Source organism: Epinephelus fuscoguttatus, linkage group LG1 (assembly GCF_011397635.1).
Source record: "Epinephelus fuscoguttatus linkage group LG1, E.fuscoguttatus.final_Chr_v1".
Taxonomy (NCBI): Eukaryota; Metazoa; Chordata; class Actinopteri; order Perciformes; family Serranidae; genus Epinephelus; species Epinephelus fuscoguttatus.
In genome coordinates, this window is record NC_064752.1 from 26,552,211 (window position 1) to 26,562,877 (window position 10,667).

General features: G+C 41.4%; 1 protein-coding gene across 1 annotated transcript; it reads left to right on the forward strand.

Moving 5' to 3' along the window:
- Window positions 1-1,115: 1,115 nt before the first annotated feature.
- Window positions 1,116-8,056, forward strand: LOC125896261 (sulfotransferase 1 family member D1-like; the record flags this gene model as incomplete). The annotated part of the gene is made up of 7 exons (XM_049589110.1): window positions 1,116-1,308; window positions 1,528-1,656; window positions 2,725-2,822; window positions 3,026-3,152; window positions 4,188-4,282; window positions 4,358-4,538; window positions 4,859-8,056. Coding segments are annotated over 7 exons (936 nt in total), but the record flags the coding sequence as incomplete, so codon positions are not given.
- Between the last annotated feature and the right edge of the window lie 2,611 nt (window positions 8,057-10,667).

Consider the following 10,667-nt stretch of genomic DNA (forward strand, 5'->3'; position numbering starts at 1 on the left):
GTTCGAAGGGCGGGACTTGTTGAAAGGTAACTTCAACAAGTTAACTTCAAATTAAAATATATCTGAAAATAAATCGACCTATTAAAATAATAATAATAGTAATCATACTACTAATAATAATAATTAACAGTACACCCCATTAATGATAAGCTAACTGTTACCCATGAATCCTTGTACAATCATGTGAGCAAGCTAACGTTAAATCACTGTGCATCACAGGTCCATCACGGCCAGGTGAACAAGTTAGCTAACAGTTAAGTACAATTGAAACATATTGGCCAATTAGCTGTATTATTATTCCAAGTGTATGGACATTCTGAATTGTTTTGTAACTTTTCGAGCAAGAGACTGACACACCGTCCACCTCAGAAACCACCCACAAAAGAGCAGAGGGTGAGGCTAATGCACCTGGCTATGCTACAACTGCTGCTGACAACAGCTGCAGGCAAGCACAAATGAGAAGACCAAAAGATATTCAGAGAATTCTCTCACATGCAACTCAGTTTCATTCAATATATGTAGTAGGGGGTCATTGCTTCATCTCTCTTTGAGCTTGGAGTCCTTGGTGTGAAAAACATTGAAGACCCCTGTCTTAAGGTAAATATCATTCTAGAAATTGTTATTGTGACTTCTTTTTATAATCTTACAGAAAAATTAAAACAGCACAAGTATTATATTCTTTCTGAAGATGTCCTAAAATAAATACAGCGATGTCCTCAAAGTAACAATATAGCACTGCATATATACACTTGGGTGCCAGTTGGGTGTTGAAGAAGGATTGTTTTCAGATGTTGAGGGGATTTATTCTGAAAACTAGTAGAAATTAAAATTAGACAGAAGACTAGGTTCCTGGCCAGCAAATAAAGAAACAAGGATGAGATAGTTCAAGATTAACAGGGATGTTTATGTAGTGACTGAGCAAGCAGACAACTGCAATTTGTGAAGCACAAAGGCAAATCAAATGTGAATGTGTGACAAAGGACCAAGAAACAGTTGAGAGAGGAGCTGCTGAGAATGGGACCTTAGGAGGAACCACCGCACCAGCTTTGCCTGAGCTATTTTACAGTCAAATTTTACCTTCTGGTTTTTGGTTTTCTCAACGAAGCCTCTGACAACATCAGTCAGAGAAGGAAAAAGACCTGTCCTACAGCAAAGCCATGCAGAAGATGACTGACTCCAACAATCACTTCCCTCTCATCCCAGTCAGAGGAGTTCCTCTCAGGAACTTGATTGCCAACAACTGGGACTCCATCTGGGCTTTCCGTCCTGACCCTTCAGACCTCCTCATCGCCTCCTACCCCAAAGCAGGTACCTCACCTCGGGTCTAAATGCCAAATCAATTTCCAATAGGACATGTTTTTATAGACGTTCTTGTGTTAATGTGTTTGAGTTAATGTGATGGTTATCTTGCTGTAGGTGTACGATGAGATTTCATATGATTCGATGAGATGAGATTTCAAATGATTCAATACATGGAAAGCATCTATTAATTCAACTCAGTGTTAATTTGTGGTTTTGGGACAAAAGGGACCACATGGATCCAGGAGATAGTAGACCTGCTTCTTCACAATGGAGACACTGAAGCCTGCAAACGAGCTCCCACACCCGACCGCAGTCCTTTCCTAGAGCTCTTCTCCCTCCCAACCTTACCCTCAGGTGTGTATAAACGTACGTGGTTATGTTTGAATGTCTATTTACAGTTTTAACTAAGTCTTCATGTGTACTTTGTGTCAACAAACTTTTGCTAAAACTTTGCTAAAAATAAAAGCTATTATTTCCTAATAGGGCTACATCCTCCAACTAGGTCTAACTCTGCCATGTCACAATTCACAAATGCGACTTCAGAGAAATGTTTTCATAAGGGCTTGTTTATCCTGCCTTAATCTGGGTCAATAAGTTATGAACCCATAAACATTTCCCTCATGCCAAAAATACCCAAAGAGCCTGAGTGACAGTCTCAAACATGTAAAGAATGCAGTATCTGCTGGTGGCAAAAAAACCACAACAAGTCAATGTACATGCTCTCACTGCACATGCTTCCACTTAGTGACATTATTAGAGAACACAATGTTTGTTTCCATAGTTATGCGGATGACACGCAACTGTACATCTGCTGAACCAAATGATGCTGCAGCCATAAACTCCATTATTACCCGTCTTTTGGCAATAAAGAAATAGATGAGCAATAATTTCTTAAAGTTAAATGAAGACAAAACTCAAATCCTGCTAGAGAAGTGCTGCTTTATAATCTGGGGAATTTAACTCTCTGGATTAAATCTGAGGTGACGAGCCTTGGCGTGATTGGCGTATTTTTGCCAATTAGATTTCAAAGCTGTGTCAGTTGATTTTTGGCCACTAGGGAGCACATAATATACATTAATGGCTATTTAGCAGGCTTCAGACACAGAGCAACTTTAGCATTCTCACTACCTCCTTTACAAAAACTTTGGTTTGAATGGTTGTCTGTTTGTGCGTGTCAGCCCTGTGATAGTCTGGCGTCCTGTTCCAGGTGTACCCCACCTCTTGTCCATTGTCAGCTGGGACAGGCTCCAGCCCGCCCCCCCCCCCCCCCCCGCAGCCCCTAACAGGATTAGCAGTTACAGAAAATGAATTAGTGGGACTTTTGTAACTTAAGTAAAAGATAGATTCTGAGATAGTGTGGAACAAAAGTTTTGTGTCACAGTTTTCATATGCAAGGATCCTTTTCCCTGAATTTTGTTTCAGGTCTTGATCATCTGAAGAACATGGATCCTCCAAGAATTATCAAGACACATCTTCCTTTTCAGTTGGTGCCTCCTGGTTTTTGGGAAAACAAGTGCAAGGTAAGACCCAAACTATCAGATTCAAGTGAGAGCACAACCCTGCAGTGAACTTCATTGGTTCAAACTGAACAATAAATGCATGTTAACAGGGTAAAAGGTTAATGATACAATGCACATAATGCCTACAACTGCTTCATTAGGTTACCCATTGTTGGCGTCGTTGTTGTCATTTTCTTGTTATATGTCCCTGATTGTGTGTGAAGGTTATCTACATGGCACGCAATGCCAAAGACAACATGGTGAGCTACTACTACTTTGACCGTATGTGTCTCACCCAGCCTGAGCCAGGGCCCTGGGAGAGCTTCATGTCCAAGTTCATGCAAGGAGAGTGTAAGTAGATTAAATCACATTCCTGGGGGTCATTTCACCTTTATTCAAACAAGTTATTTCTTTTTGTAAAAAGCTTCCAACTAATTACTACGGCACCGGAACATTTACCCACACCACCAGCCAGAGGTTCATAAGTATTTTAACAAATCTAAACATGTTTGAGGACCTCAGAAATGCATCTCTGCTTTTTGCAGATGATGTGGTTCTGTTGGCTTCATCATGCCATAACCTCTAGCATGCACTGGGACGGTTTGCAGCTGAGCGTGAAGCAGTCAGGATGGGAGTCAGCACCTCCAAATCTGAGGCAATGATTTTATGATTGGGAGAGATTTACTGCCACAAGTGAGGAAGTTCAAGTATCTCAAGGCCTCGTTCACAAGTGAGGGTAGAATGGAGCGTTCAATGGATCGTCAGTTTGGTGTGGCTTCTGCAGTGATGCAGGCAGTGTGCCGGACCATCGTGGTGAAGAGAGAGCTGAGCTGGAAGGCGAAGCTTTCGATTTACTGGTCCATCTACATCTTAACCCTCACCTGTGGTCATGAGCTCTGAGTAGTCACTGAAAGAATGAGATCACAGATACAAGTGGCCGAAACGAGTTTCCTCAGTAGGGGGCAGGGCTCAGCCTTAGGGTGAGGAGCTCTGACAGCTGTAGGGAGCTCAGAGCAGAGCCGCTGCTCTTTCACGTTGAAAAGGGTCAGTTGAGGTGGTTCGGGCATCTGATCAGGATGCCTCCCACTGGTAGGAGGCCCCGGGGTAGACCCAGAACACGCTGGAGGGATTACGTATCTCATCTGGCCTAGGAATGCCTTGGGGTCCCCCAGGGGGAGAGGGGCTGGAAGGCGTTGCTGGGAGGAGGGATGTCTGGGTTGCTTTGCTTGGCCTGCTGCCTCCCGGCCCGGCCCTGGATAAGTGGATGAAAATGGATGGAACATTATTAAAACATATGATAGGACTCTTTAAACACACACATGAACCTTGTAGTGAACTGGCAGTAATGTTACCATGAAAGATACTCAGTGAATTCTGTCACTACAGTGTCGTGGGGCTCCTGGCATGACCATGTGAAAGGTTACTGGCTGGAGAGAGAGAAGAGGAATATCCTTTACCTCTTCTATGAGGACATGAAAGAGGTACAAAAAACATTTGGACTCAGTATTACCAAAGAATGTTGTACATACTCTTACCATAATATGTCACCCCCCCAGAATCCTCGGTGTGAAGTGGAGCGCGTCATGAGGTACCTGGATTTGTCAGTCTCTGATGAGGTCATCAGCTGGATTGTGGAGCTCACATCCTTTAAGAACATGAAGGAGAACCCAATGGCCAACTACTCCTTCATACCAGCAACTGTTTTTGATCAGTCCATCTCCCCCTTCATGAGAAAAGGTGCATCAGTCTGCTCCTTTTCCTGTCCAGAAGCAAGATGCTGATTAAAAAAATCAATATTAGGATAGGATTCAAAATTAAGGTGGAAATAGTGCAAATATCCTTTAACGTAATGTGATATAATGTAATTAATAAATCGAGAAAATAACTGGCAGATTAATGAGTAAGGGAAGTAATCGTTAGTTGCACCCCTTCCTATGTTGTCATGACACCAAAATCTTGTATCAGGTTTAATATCATGATACTCAATACCGAAACCTGTAGCCTATAGTGACTGATTACATATCTAACACTGTTGTTTTCTGTTCTGCATTTTACAGGTGAGGTAGGTGATTGGAGAAACCATTTAACACCTGAGCAATCAAAGATGTTTGATGAAGACTATAAAAAGCAAATGAAGGAAGACAACATACCATTCAGGACCTTCATCTGACAGATTTTGGATTTTCCAAACTGATGTAGCTCTGTAAACCAAAGACCGATGAACTGCCACTATGAAGAACTCAGGATGAAGAAATGCTGCCCGAAAATTTGAGGCTGGTTAAATACCAAGTGAAAACATGAACCTAGATGATAAACACTGTGATCACTGCACCTGATACAGAGGGAATTCATACAAATTTATGATTAACCTAAGTAAAAGTAGCAGTACAACACTCTATTGTCATATTGATTAAACGTTTATTTGCTTGTGTGTGCAGGTGTGTGTGTTGTGCAAATTATGCACACACTTTAAGCTCCATCTCTGTCAGGCTCTGTACTGCAGTGTGAGAGCGATCCTCATACGTCTACCTGTCTTATCCCTGTGTAACACACACACACACACACACACACACACACACGTACAGATGATGCTGTGGTGCTGACTGAAGCAATAAACAGACAGGTGGAGGACTGAGGGAGGATGAGTGGTCCTCAGACGGATTTCTGCCTGAGGCACCAACACAAAGAAGACCGAGGAACTTTACTGCTGGTTCAAAAGGATTAGAAATATTCTATGCTGTAATCTTTGCCTCCAGTCCTAAAATCTGTTAGTGTAATAGAGTATCACTTACCGGTTCATTTTCACAGATGTTTGAAGGGTGAATATTATTCTGATAGGAAAAAAAAGTGGATAATGTAGCTACTGTGTTTCCAAGAAGAAAATTAAATAGAAAAGCATCTTCAGTGTTGGTAATTCATCTCAGTTTGTGCCTGGTAATGCAGCACAATGTTGTGTCAGTGCATATTTCTATTATCATGAGCATCCCTCCTTTCATTCCTTTATATGTTTTGTGTTTTTCTGTTTTAATCAGTGCCTGACAAGCCATTGTGTTCATATGTGTCATATTCTTTTTTTAGGGTTACTTTATGACATCTGTCAAGAGACTACAGATAAAATAATGGCAATTTGAAAAAAAGAAGAGGTTAATAAGTTTATCAAACTATTTCCAAGGTCATAAATTATTGTTTTTTCTTTAAGGCAACAGGGACAATAAGTCCTAAAAGTGTGATGGATAAAATCATTATTTAAGTCACATGTCAACAGTCTGTCTCCATGACAAGTCAGTGAACTCCATCCATGATGAAGACCATAGCTGCATAGTGTTCCACAGTGTACATAAAAAGTACCCTTACTTCCTTTTAAGGGAAAGTCAGTTAAGGGAACTTCCCTAAACAAAGTTCCTCCACTCTTAACACCCTGCAACATCACCATCGCAGACATTACTTCCTTCTCAATTTACCCTGGTAACACAAACACCTTGATGACGCTACTACACTAGACACTACATTTTCATTAAAAATACAAATATTTGTTGTTTTTTATTGAAGTTACACAGAGCCCAGAGTTTGGTTAGCATAAAGTTTAGCTTGCTAGTAGATGAGGTGCAGTAACTGATGGGTAAACTTGTTTGTCAGTTTGTTTGAGCAGACAAAGCATTATTCAAAACATTTTTTTGAATATATTTTATTTTGATTTTTTTATTATGAGGAAGAGGTCCAGAGTTACAGTTTATGTCTCCCACTCTGAACTTACTGTTGCCTTTCTATCATCTTGAACCAGTCTAGCCATTTTCCTCTGACCTCTGGCATCAACAAGGCATTTTCACCCAGAGAACTGCTGCTCACCGGATATTTTCTCTTTGTCTGATGATCCTCTGTAAACCCTAGAGATGGTTGTGCCCATCTGGCACCAACAACCATGCCATGTTCAAGTCAATTAAATCCCTTTTCTTCCCCATTCTGATGCTCAGTTTGAACTTCAGCAGGTCATCTTGACCATGTTTACATGCCTAAATGCACTGAGTTGCTGCCACGTGATTGGCTGATTCGCTATTTGTGTTAACGAGCAGCTGAACAAGTGCACTTAATAAAGTGGCTGGTGAGTGTACATGTACATTGAAATATCAAAGTTTAAGTCCTCTGTTTTCACAGTCTAGTAAAGGCTAGTATTTTAATCCAACATCAATATACAGAGAAAGGCAACAGTGCAGAAAGTGTTATCGTCTCAATGCTATAATTATAGTAGTAGTTGGGGGGCACCAGTGTATTATAATATTAAGGTGTAACTCAAGCAAGGACAGGGCTCCTACGAATCTTGTAAAAGGGGACCATGTTGATCCTCCTAGTGAATATCTTACTTTGTCTCATCAAAGAGTGCTCATCATCTCTCTGACCCATTGTATAAACAAGGGAGACTTTGTTGATACAGCGGGCCAGGAGAGATGCTGCCATAGTGTTATTCTGATGGGCAGATAAGTTCACCTCTGATTTTGTCACACCAAAGATGGCAGTGACAGGGTTGGGGTCATGTTTTTTTGCCACACACATGTGAGAGGGTTTCAAAAATACAGTTCCACAAGCTTTTCAGTACTTGATGTGCCTAAAACATGTGACCCAGAGTGGCAGGGCTTTGATGACATCTGGAGCATTCAGGATTTACAGGTGGGAATATTTTAGCTAATCTTTAATAGGTGAGAGACTTTGACCTGTATCAATCCATATCTTATACAGAGGGATGAGGTATGAATGTGGGCTATACTTTCTGTCTAGATCTCCATTGATAGTTCTTTCCCTATGTCTTCTTCCCAGGCTTTTTTGTTGTCAGCCCAAGTACGCTGGTGAATATTTTGAATCCCAGTTGAATCGCTGTTCAGTTTTCCGACACAGTTCAAGGTTCCCTTTGAAGTGAGCATTGTTTGCTTCCGAGGGTTTCGTATCTACGTGGTTGAGGACCCTGTTTAGTGAACTGGCCTACCAGACGATTAAAACACACCCCTTGTGATGTGGTTAAAAGAAGAGCAGAAACCGTTAGTCACTCGAATCAATTAGTCAATCAACAGAAAATCAATCGGTAACAATTTCGTGAATTGATTAAATGTTTAAGTACGTTTTCTTGATGTTTTATAAGACTACAATGGACATTTCTCACCATCTTCTGACCTTTAGGAGACAGAAAACAATCAGCAGATCAATTGCTGAAAATAATCTGTTGCTGTAGAAAGTAATTGACCCTTAAGTGGGATCCAGACCTGAGTTCGGACTGTTTTCTGTTCAGTAAAAACTTCAATAAAAACCCTCCTCACACTCTGTTTTGTGGCGTTTTTAACTTCAAAAGGTCAAATTTAATTCAGCTTGTGTACTTCTGGTAGAAAGTCTGGGCTGTATGTACTCCTGGCAAACCACAACAATCCCAAACTGTGTTGCTTCTCTAAACAGTTTAATTCCAGCACACCAGAACGACTTCCAGGGACCGTTTGAAGTCATACTCGAGACTGTTGAGCCTCAAAACGCACCAAAAATAATAATTAACTTTTTGGGTCATTTTCTTTCATCTCATTCTGAAGACGTTTGTGTCATTCAGGTAATCATGCAGCAGATGTGTGTGTGTTTTCTCCAGATGTTTCCAGGCTCAGAGGAGTGTGTGCTGAGCAGATTACAGGATGATAACAGCCTCCTGCTCTGTTTGGTTAAAACTGTACTGGGTTTCAGATCTTCCATCTCGTCTGACCTTTCCTCTCGTCTGACCTTTCACTCCTCTCGACTTCATTCCTAATTTCCAGCTTCGTCTCAGTGTCTCTGGTGTCCGTCAGCTGCTTCCTCTTCATCTGTATTTCTCTTTCATGTGTCCCTGGAGGCAAACTGAGGAGTCTGGCTCTGCTCTCACATGGAGAGGGGAATGGCAGCGAGGGAGCCGGTTTATTTGTGGACATTATTTATTTATTTATGGTAATACAGGAGATGTCTCGAAGGCTTATATGTATCTGTGTGTGGCGAGGATGGCAGGTACGCTGCTGGAAGAAAATATGTCAAAACACTATTACTGCTAAGAACATGTGCAGAGCGGCAGGAGGACCCTCTGCACTTGAGTCGAGTGGAAAAGAGATGAACAAGAATAGATTCACAGAGTCTCCAGTTTGAAAAGCTGACAGTTTTTTTTGGCATCAAACAGGTTTGAAGTATTTTCCTCAGAACGATTAAAAACATCTCTGTGCTGAAGGTACCGACTGTTTGAATTGGTGTAGATGTTAAACACAGACACCTCACACACCAAATATCATCACAGTCACTTCATATACAGCACTTCATTTACGAACTTAAGTTGATTGTAGCAAACTAACAAGCAGTACACTGTGACCTAATTCACTCATGAATATCTGTTATGTTGTAGATGCCTTTATAAAATCTTGCAAGAAACATCAGGTAAAAAAGTTAGCTTTCTGGGTTAAAGGGACAGTTCAACCCAAATCAAGAATACCAACTCATTCTCAGTCCAACCTCGTCACACATCGACGCTGGGTCATGGACTTTGCACGTCCAGACACGATGTAAAAGGTGTCCTGGGTGCGTTGGTTGTTGACGTTCTGGGACGCAGCTTCAAATTCTGCCTGTTACATGCATTGTCTTCCTTCAGAATACACTTATGTTGTCACAAATTTACTGTTTACGTTGGTGAAACACAGCAAATTGATGTTTCTTTTGCCTTCAACAACTAACGCACGTGGTTGGGTTTAGGAAAAAAGAACAGGGTTTGGCTTTATAATCTCACAGGACACAAACACTGCTCTCCCAGGTGAAAGGCAGTGTTTGTTGGACCCACAGCGTTTCCATCTGACGCTGCTGAGCGCCATTAAACTGTAACAGCCGCATATCATGCCGATGTTAAAGGACAGCTTTTTCAGTGTCTGACACTGCAAGTAATATGCCAAGTTCTGGATTTCAACAACTTCGGAGTGAGACCAGGTTGAGAATACATATTTTTCCTCTTACCTGTGGTGCTGTTTATCAGTCTAGTTTGTTTTGTTGTGAGTTTCCAAGTGTTGGAGATATCAGCCGTAGAGATGTCTGCCTTCTCTCCAATAAAATGGAACTAGATGGCACTCAGCTTGTGGTGCTCAAAGTGCCAAAAAAAAAAAAAACTTGAAAAAAATTCAACTTCAATGTCTCGTTCCAGAAATCATGACCCAGTCACTCACTATAATTCACAGACCTTGTTGTGAGCAGTTTCATAGAGGAACTATTTTCTTTCTACCTAAGTGCACCCTAAGACTGCCCCCCCGAAAGTCAGAGTCGAAATATCAGTCGCACCTCAGTTGACTGATATTGCTTCAAGTCGAGCTGTCTTTTTTTTTTGCCAGTCAGTATGCAGTGTACTTCTGGGGGTGTAGACTCTGCTACAGAATGAGTGCTCCTCTTTGGTACAGGCAGCTGCAGACACAGAGTAACAGGCTTTGCCCCATAAAGCTTTGAAATAATGTTATTTTTCTGCCTTCTGCTTAGAAGTGGTGAATTTACAGCTCACAGCACGTTAACATGACACAGTCTCTGGCTTTTGTTTTTTTTTATCTTATGTCAGGCGATAAATGTTGTTGCACATTACCACTCCGTCTTTAGCTTGTTTACTATATTACATGAATGTCACTGTCATTGAACGTCTTGCTGAACCCCATTCAAACTGTCAAACTCTATATGGAAAAATATAGGTATTTAACGTTAACAGCCAAATCTGATTCAACTTACATAATTCTGAATCTGGTACAGCCCTACAGCACCTGCCAAACTTGTCCCCCCGCACAGCATCTCCTGCTCGCTCACCACTGAGCTAGCTAACGTTACAGCTCAGCTGAGGTGGACATCATTAATGTTTAC